Source organism: Vanessa tameamea, chromosome 21 (assembly GCF_037043105.1).
Source record: "Vanessa tameamea isolate UH-Manoa-2023 chromosome 21, ilVanTame1 primary haplotype, whole genome shotgun sequence".
NCBI classification, from domain to species: domain Eukaryota; kingdom Metazoa; phylum Arthropoda; class Insecta; order Lepidoptera; family Nymphalidae; genus Vanessa; species Vanessa tameamea.
This window is the reverse complement of record NC_087329.1, coordinates 8,337,681-8,355,540: the sequence shown is the minus strand read 5'-3', so window position 1 is coordinate 8,355,540 and position 17,860 is coordinate 8,337,681. Positions and strand designations below refer to the sequence as shown.

Here is a 17,860-nt window from a genome sequence, read left to right as displayed (position 1 = left end):
TTATCTTCTACAGCTTGTCCGCCAAACATGAACAAGCCGATGCCGCCAACTCAGAAAATGATCTCAGATGCGACTTCCTTGCTTAGCAAGATGCAACAAGAACAACTTCTTAGTTCGGGTCATTTAGGTCACCTCGGCCAGCCCACACCCCTCCTTCTTACGCCGCCTGGATTTCCGCCACACCATGCAGTAACATTACCGCCCCAACACCACGATAACAATAACAAAGAAAGAAAACCACCGCCGCCGCCACAGCCTCACCACCAACCACCAGTGATGCGCGGCCTCCATCAACACATGTCTCCCAGTGTATACGAGATGGCTGCATTGACTCAGGATCTCGATACTCAAACGATCACTACAAAGATCAAGGAAGCTCTTTTAGCGAACAATATTGGCCAGAAGATATTCGGCGAAGCCGTGCTAGGTCTGTCGCAGGGATCAGTTAGTGAACTTTTGTCGAAACCGAAACCTTGGCACATGCTCAGCATCAAGGGCCGAGAACCGTTTATAAGAATGCAACTGTGGCTAAGCGACGCTCACAATATCGATCGTCTTCAGGCTTTGAAGAACGAGAGACGCGAGGCGAATAAACGGCGAAGATCGAGCGGGCCCGGCCAAGATAATTCTTCAGACACATCATCCAATGATACATCAGAATTTTATCATTCGAGCTCACCGGGACCCACTTCGGGCGTTCCGTCGGCAAAAAAGCAACGGGTTTTATTTTCAGAGGAACAAAAAGAGGCCCTGAGACTAGCGTTCGCGCTCGATCCTTACCCGAACACACCCACTATCGAGTTTCTAGCGGCTGAACTAGGACTCTCGACCAGAACGATAACGAATTGGTTTCACAACCATCGTATGCGACTAAAACAGCATGCGCCGCACGGCTTGCCGGCCGAACCGCCAGCACGAGATCAAACTGCGGCGCCTTTCGACCCCGTTCAGTTCCGGCTCCTCTTAAACCAGAGGCTACTTGAATTGCAAAAAGAGAGAATGGGTCTTGCCGGTGTTCCGCTTCCGTACCCTCCATATTTTGCAGCAAACTCAAATTTTGCGGCTCTGATCGGGCGAGGCCTGCTACCTCCCGAAGAGCGCGTCAAGGATCCGACCAGTGGCCTCGACCTTTCGATGCCCCTGAAACGCGAGCCCGATGGCGACGATTTTGAAGATGATGACGTCGAGAGCAACCTCGGTTCAGATGACTCGCTGGACGAGGAATCAAAGAACGAGCCGAAGGCAGCTTCGACGCCCGCCAGTCGTTCCAATCGGAGGAAACCAGCGGCGCCACAATGGGTAAATCCCGACTGGCAGGACGAGAAGCCACGGAATCCGGACGAGGTGATCATCAACGGCGTATGTGTGATGAGAAGCGATGACTTCCGGCGCGAGGCTGAGGAGACGGTGCGCGTGGAGCCGTCGCCCGTGCCCCGCGAGCCCTCCCCCGCCGCCTCGCCCGCCTCCCGCGCCTCGCGCGCCTCTCCCGCCTCGCTCGCGTCGCACGCGCGCAGTCTCGCGCGCACTCCGGACGTGCTGCCCGAGGACAAGATCAAGACCGAGGCAGAGGACGACCGATGGGACTACTAGGCCCGGCCGGCCGTGGGTTCAGTGCAGTGTTGCGGACGATTATTTATTGTAGGCTAAGTGAGCGATCCCCCGCGCGACCGCGTGCAGTCCGCAGTCCGCGCGAGATGTGTTCTGTTATGATTCGATTGTAAGGCCAAAGACTCTGTAAATAGTGCAGCCGTGCGCGACGCGTCTCGCGGTGTGGCGGAGAACTTACGATACAAAAGTTGCATTTTGCTTTAATTTTTATACACGACGGTACCCTGATCAGGTACAAATATCTGAGTATTTTTAAGTTACGGCTTAGTAATTTTTATTCGATTATTGTAAATAAATATACCAAATATGTATCGATGTAGCCGGAGAGCCACGATCCTGTATATATGTACGTAGGCTAGGAGTACGTTGTATTCTATTGAATAAAGTTTATCGTTGCCGATATTTAGGGCTAGAGGTTCATTTAATAGTTAAAAATTTGAAGTGCAATCAGATGTAAAGTTAAGCTATGGTCTATACTAAACCCCAGTTGAAAAGTATTATTATGTTTATATGAACCGGTAAGGTTTAAAATATTATAATTGGTTTACTCGAGTTTTACATTTAAATTATGAATTTTTATTTTAATTCTATGTTTTTTTTTCTTTATATTATTTTATAAAGTACGAGAAAGCTTCGTCAAATGAAATTTTCCGCAGACACGCAACTGTCTTAAAACTATTTTCTGTCCTTAGAGTAACGAGAGTTGTAATATTTTTTTTATATTTTTAGAGAACGTACAAATCTAGACAGAAATAAAATACATTAAAATTAAGCAAATGTTGTATTGCTTGAGGTTATAGTTTTTATTTTATTTTTAGCAATAAATTTGCTTTTAATCTAATTTCGTTTTATGTTGTTTTATTTTTCGTTTTCTTTCCTTTTATTTTACCTTTTTTTTTAAATAGGAGATAGTGTAAGTGTATATTGAAAGGAACCAGACTCCTTGCATCAGTGTATATAGTTACTTATATATTGTTTTTTGTAAATACGAAAGCCACATTTAGATAATTAAATAGTTAAGTAGGAAAATAGAAATCAATGATTCCACGTGTTGTCTGGAATTATATTGAAGTTATTGACATTCTGAAGTGTGACGAAACTTAAGTTGAATATAGACGTTAGATCCTAAATACGGAAATTAACGCAAAGAACCGTCAATATTTAAAACAAATATATAATTATGAATGAACTTTTCAACGATTATTCAGTTTTTAGTATTACCGAACACCATACATATCGATGTTATATAAAAAGTATATAAACGAATAAGTTATATAAGATTAGCGTGTAATAGTCAATATAATGAGACCCTTTAGGCTGTTTAACAGTTATTTATTATCTTCATTTTAAACTGGTATGTTAACTCTTTGGAGATAATATCATTTCAAAAGTTGCTTTCTTCTAAGTTTTCGATGTCTATAGCTTTGCTTTATGATAAATATTTATATAAATTTATAATACTGTTATGATCTGAGTAGGTACCGAGGATATTTTGAAAATATTGTTCTTTATTTATAGCACAATAATAGTTCCAGTTAACGGATAATAAGTTTTTAATTTCAAAGCAACTTGTCAATATTAATTATTTCGCAGATTATATTTCATTCAATACTGTTACAGATTATATAAAACGAAGATATTCTTTATTCAACATTTTAATAACTAACAATATTTGTTGCTTTGTTTATATTCAAAGTTTAAATATTAACATATCAAGACAAAATATTATAATAAACGGTAAATTTATGACAAACGCAAGTTTTTTGAACATAACGACATCGTTTTATTCTAATCTGTAAATCTAGATAGACTCTGGCTAAGGAATGAAATATTCGCGGTCCCCTTAAAATTGTATTTTGGCCTCTTATATTTGATTATTCTGTTGAAAATGATGTAGCAAATGAAACTGTACATAAGTACTGTAGTGTCTAGGCGATTACGTGCGTTATCTCCATTATTATAATATAGGAATAAAATTATAGCGATAATTATTATTGTTCATATCATAATATTAATAATAATGACGCTGAAACCATTGTCTTCTTTCTGAACAATTTCTAAAGTTATTAAATTAAAATAAAGAAATTGCTAATCAATGTTTGTTTTATTTCTCAATAGATTTATTAACAACAGAACGAAAACACAAAATTACAACAATTACATTTGAACATTATAAAAATGCTCTGATTGCTATTTATTCATAAAGAAAAAAAAACAAATAGACGGAGGAAAAAAATCGCCAATTTAGTCTACTTCCTCGATAACCGGGCCGTCATTGCTAGCGTTCTGTTGGGACCTCGATCTAACGCCATGTAATTTCTTCATTAAAGGAGCACACACAGCAGAAACTTCTTTCATTTTGTAATCATATTCATCTTTCTCCGCTAGGGCGTTTCCTTCGAGCCAACGTAAGACCTCTTCACATATTCGACGGGCCTTAGAGCTCTCTGCGTCTCCTAGCTTAGACCCAGCCTCATCAATCGCCTGCTTTATGCCAAAAACATAACTTTCAAGCTTGTTACGAGCTACCACACGATCTCTTTGCTTCATGTCATCATCTTTAAATTTCTCCGCGTCGAGTACCATACGTTCTATATCAACTTGAGATAGTCGCCCTTTATCATTCTTAATAACGATATTCTTAGTCTTTCCTGTGCTATTTTCTTTAGCGGACACATTAAGAATACCATTGGCATCCAGATCAAACGATACATCAATTTGAGGTACACCCCGTGGGGCTAATGGAATTCCAGTCAAATCGAAAGTTCCAAGTAAATTATTATCCTTGGTCATAGCCCTTTCGCCCTCGTATACCTGAATCGTGACCGCCGGCTGGTTGTCAGAGTAGGTTGTAAATGTTTGTGAATGTTTACAAGGAATTTTCGCGTTACGATCAACAATATTTGTCATAACGCCCCCAGCGGTTTCGATGCCCAAGGATAGTGGCGTGACATCAACGAGCAAGACATCTTGAATCTTGGAATGACGTTCACCGCTCAGTATAGCAGCTTGTACCGCCGCTCCATAGGCAACAGCTTCATCAGGATTTATTGACAAATTAAGTTTTTTACCATTAAAAAAATTTTGCAATAATGATTGAATTTTCGGGATACGAGTTGAACCTCCGACTAATACAATATCATTAATGGAATTCTTACTTAACTTGGCATCTTTCAAGGCTTTCTCTACGGGCTCTAATGTTACTCGAAATAGATCAGCATTGAGCTCTTCAAATCTTGCTCTCGACACTCTAGCAAAGAAATCTATACCCTCGTGTAGGGCATCTATTTCGATATTAGCTTCCGTGCTCGAGGATAAAGTGCGCTTCGCTCTTTCAGCTGCAGTCCTTAAGCGACGTAAAGCTTTAGGATTAGAGCTGAGATCTAATTTATGCTTTCTTTTAAATTCATCAGAGAGAAAATTAACAAGGCGACTGTCGAAATCTTCTCCACCGAGATGTGTATCTCCTGCGGTTGCTTTAACTTCGAAAAGAGAACCTTCATCAATGGTTAAAATGGAAACGTCAAAAGTACCACCTCCTAAATCGAAGATTAAAACATTTCTTTCACCTTTTAAATGTTTGTCCAACCCGTAAGCAAGAGCTGCTGCGGTTGGTTCGTTTATAATACGTAGAACATTTAGACCCGCTATAGCGCCAGCATCTTTTGTAGCCTGTCTCTGGGAATCATTAAAATAAGCTGGAACAGTAATGACTGCTTTCTGTACTGTAGTTCCTAAATACGAAGCAGCTATGTCTTTCATTTTACTTAGAACCATACTGCTAATTTCTTCTGGAGCAAACAGTTTAGTTTTACCCTTAAAGGTCACTTGAATTTTTGGTTTCCCATTATCATTTATTACTTTAAAAGGCCAATGTTTGAGATCTTGCTGAATCTTGGGATCGTTAAACTTTCTTCCTATAAGACGTTTAGCATCAAATATTGTATTACAAGGATTAAGTGCCACTTGGTTCTTAGCACCATCACCAATAAGACGCTCAGTATCGGTAAACGCTACATATGAAGGCGTTGTTCGATTTCCTTGGTCGTTGGCTATTATATCTACATTACCATGCTGCCATACACCAACACAGGAATATGTCGTTCCTAAATCAATTCCAATCGCAGACATTATAATTAGCCCGTTTTTTTAGATATTTTTAATTTCTTTTGCCACAAACATTAATTTGACAAATTCTATTTTCAAAAACCTAAACAAACAGCATTTAATCTCAAAACGGCCTTAAATGTTAATTTTTGAAACCTTTATTGCTGAACATTAGATGAAATAGAATTCAGAACATTAATTGTCTTCTAATAAAAATAACCATTTTCGTAATACCACATAGTTACCAATTAATTTAAAATGCTTTGCTTTCGATACCTTAGAATTTTTCTAAACGTAATAATGCAGTCAAAATGAATGACAATGACACTGACAATTGTACCACTGGCTTACTTTCTTCTCTCAGTTAATGATAATTATTGTTTAAATAAATATTAAATAACTTATGAAATAAAACTATTTAACTTCATAACTATATATGTATATATACATTTGTTTAAGTAAATAGTTTCTGGAAAGCTAAAACTAAAAGCGATATTATTTATCAACATAACCTTTATCACAGATTTTAAATAATAAGGCAAAATGCGTTATGCACAGTTGGTCGTAGGCCCCGCAGGCAGTGGCAAGGTATATAATATACAATTGATAAGGAATACATAAACTGCTAAGAATTGTCACATGTCAGTTTATTTAATCTATTTTTTTTCTAATGAATTACAGTCAACATACTGTTCGACAATAGTAAACCATGCTACCGACACAAATCGAGTAATAGAAGTAGTTAACTTGGACCCAGCGGCGGAGCATTTCGATTATCAGCCACTTGTGGATATCCGAGAACTGATTCATCTTGATGATGCTATGGAAGATGAAGAACTTCAGTTCGGCCCAAATGGAGGGCTTGTATTTTGTTTAGAGTGAGTTTCACGGTTTGGATATTAAATGGTACACAGTGCTTCAATCTAAAGTGTGACTCTCTTAAAAGTGTTTCTCTCTTTGTTCTGTTACTCTCTTTAAAGTCCAAAAATTCAGCAAAATGCACTTATATCTTCAATGTAAATTTGTATAAACATAACAACAATTGACAAATAAACTAAAAAAAATCCATTTCACATATCATGTTTATGTAAAGGTTTATTTTATTTTGGGTTATATCTTGATTTACAGAACCCTCTTGGAAAACTGTGACTGGTTAGAGGAACAGCTTGGTGATGTTGATGATGACTACATAGTGTTTGATTGTCCGGGTCAGATAGAACTGTACACACACCTGCCTGTTATGAGGAAACTAGTTGATGCCCTTCAGCGGTGGAATTTCAGGATATGTGTTGTATTTATGATAGATTCACAATTTATGATTGACGGTGCCAAATTTCTATCAGGTGTGTTATTTAAATTGCTAAATAAATAATGACTTAACTTAAATAATCTTGCAGTTCACTTTTTATATTGTGCCCTTCATAAGTGCCAGACATAAGTCTGATTAAATATTAAAACTGAATTTTTAATCAAATTCATGTAGTGATGGAGCTAAAATTTTGCATACACTTGTGTATTTGTGTATACAATTCAGTGAACTACTAACATTTATGAAAACATTTTTTATAGCTTATATAAATCTGCAAGATGCTAAGTAGCATTTAAATAATAATTTTAAAAACATATTTAGTTATATTCTTTTTATATTTTATATCATCTCTGATTATTGTTACAGGTACAATGGCAGCTCTCAGTGTCATGGTTAATCTAGAACTGCCACATGTTAATGTTTTAACTAAAATGGATCTACTTAGCAAGTCGGCTAGGAAACAACTTGATAAGTGAGTATATTGAATAGTAAAAAAAATTTTTGGGTCATTGAAACTTTGTATATAAGTTATACGTATTACTCATTGTAAAAATTAACTGAGAGATTCTTTATGAGTAATAAAAAACCTGAAATTTTTTATAGACATTTTAAAGAACTAAGTACAGTATAGGTCTGTCTATAGTTAACAGTGTTTATTGTTGCTGGAACTGTATCACATATACAGTAAATGATAGCTTTACGAGGGTTATACACATTAATTTTTTTTAATATTTTTATTTTTTATTGCTATATTAGTATACTTTGTCTACTAATATGTGCTGTTCCAAAGACATTGACTTTTATATAAGAGGGAAACTGGTTTAGTTCTTTTTTGAGTTTCTACACACAATTTAAAATGAGCCTATACAATAATACTTTAACTTTTATTTCATATATCTTTTATTAAGTGATTCCATTAATTAAATAATATGTCTATTCCTTGCAGCTATTTAGATCCAGACCCCCATATATTACTTGCAGACATGAGAAATAGTAAATCAAAATGGCATGAGAAGTATGCTAAACTCACCGAGGCAATTGGTGAAGTTATAGAAAACTTTAGTCTTGTAAGGTTTTACCCCCTCAACATCAAGGAGGAAGAGAGTATAGACAACATACTGTTAACCATAGACAATATCATACAATATGGTGAGGATGCAGATGTAAAGGTTAAAGATTTTGATGAACCGGATCCAGAAGATGATGATTAGTAATAAATGTTAGACACATTAAAATATTTTTATTTTATATTGCTACAGAAAGTAATCTTATTATTTGTTTCTCTTGTATACATAGACTCGAAATTCTAAGAATAGTAAGAGTACCAGGCTCTGAACTTCCTATATGCAAATTTCTGACAACCTCTTTTATGAAAAGGAAATTAACTTGTTCTATATTTATTTATTAATACTTTGGCAAAACCATCCAAATAGTTTTGTTTTGTAAGATTTGATTAAGATTAGGTTATACAGATTATTAGCTGGACTAGTGATTAGTTTAAATGCGCACAGATCATGAGGTTCTTCATTCAAATACCAGGCTATTACAGGTATAATAAGATTCCACAGCTACTTTTAATTAGACCTTTTAAAAAATATATCTCGTGATTTTTTTTTTATTGTTTAATAAGGCATGTTACTCAATACAAGATTATATTAATTATAAATAAGCGTTGACTTAGTACTTGTTGATTTCAAGCAGGATAGATATTACTTTAATTGTACTTTAGACATTAAAATGGTGGAAAAGAGTTAATACTGAGTTTCATGTCGGTTCTTCTTGGTAGAATCTATTTCCGAGCCAATGGTAGCTTTACATTTCATTCAACACTAACATGACGAACGAAAGTGTTTTTATGAGTACACTTGAAAAAAAATATTTTGAATATATTTTCCATCAAAACGGTCTCAGTAGCAGACATAGTAAAGCCAGTGCTTATAGAAGCAAAAGCATAGGCTTGAACTCTCCAATTCTGTTGGTTTGCCTATCAAATTATAAATATGATGTAATAAACAGTTCATCTGTATGCAGCTGTCTGCTAGAACCGATCAGCAGGTCATAAATACTGAAAAAATATAAGAATATAATTATTTTTCAAGCATTCTCATAAATTGAAAGCCATTCATTCATCATTTTATTACAATTTATATTCATTACAAATTTATTGCAGTTCCTTCACACAATATCAAAACAATAGAGCCAATTTTGTAAGAACAAACTCATAACTGTGACTTTGCTAGAACACTATACCAAAATAACTTGCCATTGACTGCTGATTATTGCTGTCCAGAATTACCTTAAACAACGTATATGTTATTATATACATTAGCCTTTGAGGAGAATTAGGGTTCAAATGAATAAAATATATAATATCATAACTTTATTTTAGCAACACGCCATATTCGGTAAAGCATAAGAATAACAATTGTCAAATACATTTAGATACAAAGCAAATATTTCAACTCCCAACTTTTAACCCTAATAATCTAAATTCCAAATTTACAACTAACGCTAACAAATCAGAAATCTAATATCAAAAGCTGGAACTAATGATTCTTATCTATACTTGTGTTTTATATAGTATTTTATTTAGTAAAACTGATTTTAAGGGCAGTTATAATATTCAGACCACACTAAATACAGTGTCTTGCTTAAAATAAGAGATCATTGCTATGTATAAAATGATTACTACTCTAAATATATCTTAAGCCGAAATTTCAAATAAACCGAATTATATACCACTAATTTCCACTATAAGTCTATATTGATGAGTAATTACTTAAAGGAACATTTTTATTATTCAAAAGTAAATTAACAACCTAACAAAATTGTACCACAGAAAACCGAAGGGATTTCCAGTTTGCGTGGAAGTTTGCATGAAAGGATTCCAATCAAAGAAAGAATAACGATAAACAAACCTTAGATTTACCCATACTATGCAAGTAGCTATACTACAACAGTTCTTGATTAATATATTTCTATTTAAAATATAAAACTATTCCAATTAACTACTTATATCTATTTTAATTTTACTTCCAAGTTTCCGAAAACTGCTTAATCGACGTTCAAAACGTTTGTGCAAATCCATAAAGAATATCATATATCATTGAAGCTATCTGCCGTGATATCGCACCAATATATCTAATAATAAATTTACTAATATCAAATAATGTATTTGTTATAGTGTCTCAATACATAAAAATTAAAAACAAATTGTCTTTAAAACTTTATGATATTACTCTCATAGCAACCAACATTGTCGATTTAGGATGCAACCTCAATTAAATCTATTTACTAGGTATATAATACAAACTAAGGAAATTAGTGTATTTAATTAGATATATGTACAGTTCAGCCGTTGTGGCTCAGTGACTTAACTACTATTTACTAAGTTATACTCTAATTATAAGCAAAGATTGACATTTTTGGGCTGTTAATTTACTATTTTTCTGTTGTTTACTATATGTATGCGGAAATGATTGTACATTATGAAAAATGTACTGTATATTTAATTGCTGCTTAAACTATTTAAAACATTCTAAGTTATTTAATTTGAATTATATTTAAGAACAATATCATATCTGGTATTTCCAAAACTCATTGAAAAGAGACACAGGAACATTATTATGTATAAATAGACATATTCATTCATTGAATATAACATATCAATACATTACAGATACTCAAATGACAAAGTAAAGTTTTCTGCAAAGAGTCAGTATAATTTTAATCATCACCCATTCTTCCCAATGCGAAATCAGGACGAACAACTAGTATATATATAAAACTATCACACCACTAGACATTATCATTCATCACAATCCTCGGCCACACTGGCTACTTCAGTTTCCGGTTCACTACAAAGATCAGCGCGTACGCCACGTGCGTCTCAGAGAGCAGGCTCGTCGAGCGCCGGCAGGTGCGGGAAGGTGTCGTGGTCGGTGATGCTGAACACGTAGAGGCGGCATCCGAACTGCAGCAGCGCGCCGTGCGCCAGCAGCGCCGAGCCCTCCCACGCCGCGCGCGCGGGCGGCGCCGCGCCCGAGCAGCGGCAGCCCGCCTCGCGCTCCGTCGGCGCCGTCAGCGACCCGTTCACTCTGGAACGGTACTCTCGTTGAATATTGTAGCAGGGATTAACTAACAAAAATGGACTGTTCATTTATTTTGAAATTATCTATCTTCCAAATGTCTGCTCTTAAAAGTACAATATGGAATACTACACGATCTTACAACTATAGATTCGCCTTACAGGCATTTTGCATGCAAAAATAAATATAAAAATTTGCGACAATGCAATTTCTATGTATTGTATATGTTGTTGTTGAGTATCAGTATTACAACCATGCTAGTTCCTGTCAGTATTAACCTGACCAGTGTATATTACAGTAAAACATCGACGAAACTCAGAATTTGACAAATAATGTTTATTATAAAAAAATACATAATGAATGAACATACTTTTATTTTCTTTACTACGACCTTTTTGTTTACATATTTAAGACAATTCTTGTGTTTTTATTTCGTCTTACGATTGTATTTACACAAACAAATAGAACATAAATTATCAAAAGTTAGTGACTTTGATGTCGGTCAGTATTTAACTAAGAGTGCGGTTTAAAGCGAGTACCTCGGCGGCTTCCCGTGGCGGCGGCGCACGACGCGTCGCAGCGCGTCGTCGGGCGGCGCCAGCGCGTGCGGCGCCTCGCGGGCGCGCGACACGTCGCACGCGAACATCACGCCGTTCACGAGCGAGCCCCACTCCGAGTAGTTGATCAACTCGAAGTGACGCGTCACCTGCATCCACGGAGATTACTCGCATTTAATATTGAGCATTTTATTTCATTTTCCTTTCACTTTAAATTAGCCTTTTTGGTCATATGATATATTCATACAAAAAACTTAAAACAAATAAATAAAATCGAAGTGTCAGTCTGTGCTTTCCAAACAATTGCATTTTTTTTGTTGATTAAAAACCAAAACAGCAATTATTTTTGTCCGATATAATCTTTAAAGCTTAAAATTACAAATGCAAAGTACCATTTAGTCTTTTATAAATTTCATGTAAAACAAAAACTCCAAAGTTATACTATATAAGTGTACGAGCAAGCGCGTACAAATAAGTACTTAGGTTGCATTTTCGTTGTGACCTAATTACTTCACTTTTATAATTTACGCTTATATTTTATAAATCAGTTCGCCATCGGTCATCAAGAGTACTGCGCGTAACTCACCATTGGCATTCCGCCATTAGATTCATTACAGACTAAGTTCTTTTATAAATATATATCTTACAGTTTTATGTAATAATATTATTTCTACACATTCGTACGGACAACCAGTACAATAAGTTTTAGGTAAAAATTCATTTATTTATCTTTAATCGATATATCGATGATATCATTTATCGGCATTGAGCAATGATATTAAGTTTGTTTTAGATTTATATTATTATATAAGAGGTGTATATACTTTCAAAGATAAAGTGACTCTTAAAAACTTTAAGGGATAACATACAATTTTGTAAAATAAAAATGTGTGGGGGGTTTCATCATACTCGCCTCATCGCAGAAGATGACGGCGTGTCGCGGCGACACGCGCCGACAACGCGCGTCCAGCACCACGTCGCACGCGCTGTCGCTGCCCACCGACAGCGCCGACAGCCGCATGGCCACCGCCGCGCCAAGCGACGCCTCGCCCTCGCTGTCGCGACAGACACACTCGTTACGATCGATCGACTCGACGCGGTCCCGCAGTCGGACGAGACTAGACGCACTAACCCGTCGGGGCGCAGCACCTCGCAGAGCGCGGCCTTGACGAGCGCGTCGGCGAGGTCGAGGCCGGGCGGCGGCGGCAGCGGGCGCGGCTCGGGCGGCGGCGGTGCGGGCCCCCACACCAGCGCGGCGATGCGCTCGCGGTCGGCGCGCGCCAGCAGCTCGGAGGGCAGCGCGCCGCGCCGCACGCCGAGCCGCGCCAGGCGCGCGCGCGACGCGCCCCGCAGCGCCGCCGCCGCCCGCGCGCCCCACGCGCCCACCGCGCCGCGCCGCCAGCGCCCCGCGCTCGCCTCGCCCGCCGCCACCTGTTATACGACTACCTTTTAAGAATCATATTTACCTGTTGGTCATTTACTTATCGTTCATCATTTTAATTTGGAAAAATGGCAAACACCAATTTGCTTTAAAAAAACATGTCATCTATTCTAATCAATGGAGAAAATGTAAATAACCAACATTAACAAAGACCGAAGGAATTGTTTGGTGAATAAGTCCATACTAAAAAAAAACTGTTGTTTTGAAACAAAATCGAAAGGAAAAAAGATCGGCGGCAAATGTCTTCAACCACACTAGTAAAGTGACACGAGCTTATGTCGCTATGTAAATAATATAGTAAGCTTTATTTTTAGCTTTTATTAAGATAGTCAATTTTTTTTCAATAGAACTCTTATTGTGCAGTATGTGACGAGTAAGGTGTTTGGGCACGGGCAACATTGTTGCCATCTAAATAGGATTGGATTAAATTTTTTTACTCACTATGTCTCTTTGCACATTATAGGAGTAAAAATAAATTACCAAAGATTCAATTTTTTTTCCTTATTTTAATAAAGGAATAGCGATAATAACCTGTTGCAATCGTTGCCAAGCAAGCAATTTGACGAGTCTCTCGTCCAACTTTTTGAGTTGTTCCTCGACGGTGGCCAGCAGCTCCTCGACGCCCTCCTCCGCGCAGAGCTCGAGCCGCTCCGTCTTAGTAGACCTTTTTCCTGGACTCTTCACTTCGCTTTGAGATACTTTCCGCTTTTTGACTGTAGTAGTTAGATGCTCAAAGTCAGAATCTGAGAATTCACTGGAATCGCTATTTTTTTCAGCCTGAAAGATTTTTTTTATTTTCATCACATTTTAATAATTAAAAATCTTCATTGACTAAAAAATCAAGTCAGCATACGATAACTATAGGAGACGTGTCAGGGACTCACCTCGGCCTCGTCCTCGGGCTCCACGTGTCGCGAGCAGGCGGCGCGACCGGCGCGTAGCGGACACTCGCCCTCCCCCGAGTACTGCGGACACGACAGGTTCATGCATATCTGGTGCTTCGAGTCGCCGTCCTCCGCCTCGTCCTCGTCGTCGTCGTCGTCGTCGTCGGTGTCGTACGCTCCGCCGGCTTTTAGGTTCCTTATGACTACAATGTGAGTAATATAAAATTAATAATAATTATTATTTTATTTCTCCAACGAATGCCTTCTTAGTAAGCACTAAACTGATATTAAGACAAACAGTGTTAATGATGGATTAAACGAGTAATTGAAACGAATAAAATGGATTTAATCTTGAGGCCCTGGGACAATAAAGAATAGCAGGTCATGCCTGCTCCAACGAGCAACAGAGAAGATGAGGCCCTTATTATTATTTTGCAAATGAATTTGACCAATTTTATTTCTGTCTGTAAGGTTTGTCAATAATTTATTTACTCTTTTTATCGGTAACTTTTAAAGCAGTAATTAATAATATTATTATAACTTGACTATTTATTGATATATTACATTAAAAATGGCTAAATTGTCGGATGTATGTGAATTTGAAGTTGCCCTCCTCTACATCCTGTACGTACCGTCGCGACAGCGCACGTGGTCGCGGCGCGCGGGCAGCAGCGGCGGCGGGCGGCGGTAGTGGTGGCGCACCATGCGCGGCACGTGCACGCGCCCACGCGCGCCCACCGGGACCTTCACGCTGCGACACGCAACGCGCAACACTTTACTATTTGACATATTACATTTGAATTGTAACATTCACACTAGACCCATTCAGAATGCGTGTGAATAATTGTAGATTATATTTTATTAGGTATTAAAATTTAAAAATTGAGTAGATAGTAGTACTAGAACATATTAAGTAGATCTATCGCATGTAGTTTGATAAAATAATAGAATTAGAATATGAGCCAAGATACTTTTGCTAGAGCACATAAATCTTAATCAATTAATATTGGAGGTTCAAACCAACCTCTAGGAAGATGTGTTTATAATTCATCTAGTACAAGATAAAGAAAACCATTGTGAGGAAACCTGAATGTATCGAATAAACATCTCTTTTCAACCAGATAGCATGAGTGTCAACATAAGTGGGACCTTGCCATATAATCTTTGTACCTACCGGAAGGAGGGCCTGGGGTTCCGTGCGCGCCGTATGAAGTCGACCTTGAGCGCGTGCTGGTCGACGGGCCCGCTGAAGCGCTCCCACAGCGCCACGCGCTCCGTCGCGCTCACCGAGCGCACCAGCTTCCAGTCCTGAAGCATCATTACAGATTTCGTGATTCCAATTTTATACACAGAATTATTAATGAAATAAAATTAATGAATTATAAATGAATAATAATTACAAAGTATTAGAAGAATATAATAGCAGGTATTTAATTTTATTAAAATCGAGACTAAAATTTTGATTCAACATACGATATACTGCTCAACATGGTTGGGGCACATCCAGCGTCCAGTGGGGAGAGCCGTCAGTGGTGGATCCAGGCAATCCTATGAAATATTTTTTATTTTTATTTTATTCACAACTTCCAAAATTTTTATTTACAAATACAATTGAAACTATGACAAGGATCACCTGATGGAACAATAGTGGACAGTAATCGCACTGTAGCAGTGGTGCCATCTTGCAGGTGCCACGACACACGAAGCATGATTTGGCGGGCAACGGCACACAGCCCCATGCATCCACCGTCACCAGACCACTGCCGGCTTTACTACCTTCTGTACCAAAAAGGATAATAAAAACATTTTGTTTTCCTTAAGTTGAGGTCCGTCTTTGACGAGGTGTCGCGGCCACTTGACCAGCATTTATGACCTCTAATAGCTATAGCTCAATTTGAGCACATATTACAAGTTTGTTTTAGTAAGCAAGCAAAACTGGTTCCTAAAACATTTGGTTTAATACATTTTCTCAATGAATAACTCTTATTATTAAAAAAAAGAATTCTGAGGTGATCAAAGTCTAAAAATTTGATGATTTTTATGATTTTTTTTTTTGTTATTAAGTATAGTATAAAGATTCTTCAATCACATATTGTTTACCAAAAAAGTATTATATAAAACCTCAAGAATCCTAGTTAGTATTTTTCTGTGTCATAAAAGCAATTTAAACTATTAAAATGCAATTAATAGTTAGTTTTGGTGGACATGATCACAATCTTCTACGACCGCTTCACCTGAATTTTTATATTGCTAAAAATTATTATATATTCTGCTAAAACTACGAAAATTGAATAATTAACTCAAATGAATACCCTTTTCAGTGCCAGGAAATATACAAGGAATTCTCATCTCCCTTGGGAGCTCAAACTGCTTTGGATTCATGACCTTTGCTGCTTTCACTAGGATTTCCATAGGAGATAGTTCCTTTTCCGACTCAGTCTCCTTGGTGTCTTCTTCCTCTTTATCTTTGCTATCATCTTTACATTTCTTTTTAACAAGTGAATTAGCACGACTGTTGCGTAGTGATCTAAAAATTATTAGATATGTTATATGTCAATTAAGTGAAAATATAATGAGAATAACATGCCTATATAGTTAATTTAAAATATTTTCCATCAAATAAGTAAAAACTTGTAAATAATGATATCATCTGGCAAATCATCTATTAACACAAACAAAAAAGGAAGCTTCTTTAAAAGCACAGGTGTTTACAAGTTTTTCTCTAACTCACTTTCAATTCTCAGAATACAATAAAATAGTCAAATTACCGAACTTTACCTGGACTTTTTATCTGTGTCAGATTTATAATCGACGGGAGATTGTGCTCGGCTAGAACGTGTACTGGCTGGCTTGTCATCACTTGCGCGACATTCACGGCACAGCCAAAGCCCCGCTGGAATATCATTTTCGTCCAGAGGTGGATCACTACAAAGAACATTTTAAATTTTATAAAGAAACTAATTAATTTTATATAAAATGTCAAATACAAATTTCATATGAACTTACTAGCATCCAAGGTGAAAACTGGCAGGACATCGGTCGCAACATATTAAATCTCCGCCTTCTCCGCACGCGTCACATGAATCGTGATTGTGTCCCTTACCAGGACGTTTGTAATAGGGATGTTGGGGTTTCTTAGGTTTAGTAACATTCAAATCTTCGTCTGGTGGTTTAATGAGAGCGCGTATAAGCTAGAAAGATAAACATCCAATATATATCGTTGTCATTCCAATGTATATGTATTATGTAAAACCGAAATTCTATTAATTCAAAGTAAAATGGCGCTTGTGGCTCAAAAAACTTTAAGGAAATTAATACTACAGTACTTACCGGCATAAGCCCGCCAGATGTATCAAGGTCGTAACCAACATTAGACATTTTAAACTATTCCTTTATCTCTTTTATGAAAGTAAGCACAAGATATAAACAAATAACGAAATAGAAAATTACAATTTCGAGTTAACTTTTGTTTATAATATAATCGAGCTAACTAAATCCACTGTCTATTTATTACATTTTTCCTTCTGGAAAAAGTTAAACGGCGTGTAAACACTCAAATTTCTAAACTTTATAATACATATATCATTTGAGATTAAGAATAAAAAACAGTTCGAAATACCGACTAGAAATATGGCGGCTTGATCGCCATGCCTGACATATTGACATTTGACAACTAATTTTTTATTTGCTTTTGGAAAGGTAAAGGTATTGCACCATTCAGCCAAAGGACAAAATATTAATACAACTGGTTACAAGATTATAACCTTTTTTCTTAATTTTATAAATACATCATAAATAAGGACAATACATTTTTTACTCGTTTCAAATCAATCCAGTTTTAATTAAACGAATATATTTTTCAAACT

General features: G+C 37.0%; 4 protein-coding genes across 12 annotated transcripts in view; 2 read left to right on the top strand and 2 right to left on the bottom strand.

Annotated features, from left to right (window-relative positions):
• The window catches only part of LOC113395516 (homeobox protein cut), a 137,070-nt gene extending 133,366 nt beyond the window's left edge, over positions 1 to 3,704 (top strand). For all 9 annotated transcript variants that reach the window (XM_064218162.1, XM_026633104.2, XM_026633103.2 and 6 more), the window contains one exon: positions 14 to 3,704. In XM_064218162.1, coding sequence (XP_064074232.1) covers positions 14 to 1,590 — 1,577 coding nt within the window. In that variant the 3' untranslated portion in view covers positions 1,591 to 3,704. The remainder of the gene's footprint in view (positions 1 to 13) is intronic.
• Positions 3,705 to 3,749: 45 nt separating this feature from the next.
• Positions 3,750 to 5,822, bottom strand: LOC113395517 (heat shock protein 68-like). Its single transcript, XM_026633112.2, has one exon. The coding sequence runs from the start codon at positions 5,737 to 5,739 to the stop codon at positions 3,853 to 3,855; it is 1,887 nt and encodes a 628-aa protein (XP_026488897.2). The 5' UTR covers positions 5,740 to 5,822; the 3' UTR covers positions 3,750 to 3,852.
• A 244-nt stretch (positions 5,823 to 6,066) lies between these two features.
• LOC113395537 (GPN-loop GTPase 3) lies at positions 6,067 to 8,259 on the top strand. The gene is made up of 5 exons (XM_026633137.2): positions 6,067 to 6,303; positions 6,397 to 6,593; positions 6,844 to 7,058; positions 7,391 to 7,496; positions 7,971 to 8,259. Exons 1-5 carry the CDS (start codon positions 6,259 to 6,261, stop codon positions 8,233 to 8,235), a joined length of 828 nt encoding a protein of 275 aa, XP_026488922.1. The 5' UTR covers positions 6,067 to 6,258; the 3' UTR covers positions 8,236 to 8,259.
• Positions 8,260 to 10,616: 2,357 nt separating this feature from the next.
• Positions 10,617 to 17,650, bottom strand: LOC113395503 (PHD finger protein 12). The gene is made up of 14 exons (XM_064218172.1): positions 17,325 to 17,650; positions 17,001 to 17,185; positions 16,773 to 16,919; positions 16,307 to 16,521; positions 15,628 to 15,773; positions 15,468 to 15,542; positions 15,169 to 15,302; positions 14,627 to 14,745; positions 13,995 to 14,197; positions 13,642 to 13,887; positions 12,802 to 13,100; positions 12,583 to 12,724; positions 11,652 to 11,818; positions 10,617 to 11,121 (listed from the first exon to the last, which is right to left on the bottom strand). Exons 1-14 carry the CDS (start codon positions 17,370 to 17,372, stop codon positions 10,914 to 10,916), a joined length of 2,334 nt encoding a protein of 777 aa, XP_064074242.1. The 5' UTR covers positions 17,373 to 17,650; the 3' UTR covers positions 10,617 to 10,913.
• Between the last annotated feature and the right edge of the window lie 210 nt (positions 17,651 to 17,860).

Bases quoted from the DNA above. Each gene is read 5' to 3' on its own strand.
- LOC113395517 (XM_026633112.2), bottom strand. From the start codon at position 5,739: ATGTCTGCGATTGGAATTGATTTAGGAACGACATATTCCTGTGTTGGT.
- LOC113395537 (XM_026633137.2), top strand. From the start codon at position 6,259: ATGCGTTATGCACAGTTGGTCGTAGGCCCCGCAGGCAGTGGCAAG. The intron at 6,594-6,843 runs GTGAGTTTCACG...CTTGATTTACAG, and splicing joins GGGCTTGTATTTTGTTTAGA to AACCCTCTTGGAAAACTGTG. The intron at 7,497-7,970 runs GTGAGTATATTG...TATTCCTTGCAG, and splicing joins GCTAGGAAACAACTTGATAA to CTATTTAGATCCAGACCCCC.
- LOC113395503 (XM_064218172.1), bottom strand. From the start codon at position 17,372: ATGTCTAATGTTGGTTACGACCTTGATACATCTGGCGGGCTTATGCCG. The intron at 17,186-17,324 runs GTAAGTACTGTA...TTATCTTTCTAG, and splicing joins CATCTGGCGGGCTTATGCCG to CTTATACGCGCTCTCATTAA. The intron at 12,725-12,801 runs GTTAGTGCGTCT...CTGTCGCGACAG, and splicing joins GAGGTGCTGCGCCCCGACGG to CGAGGGCGAGGCGTCGCTTG.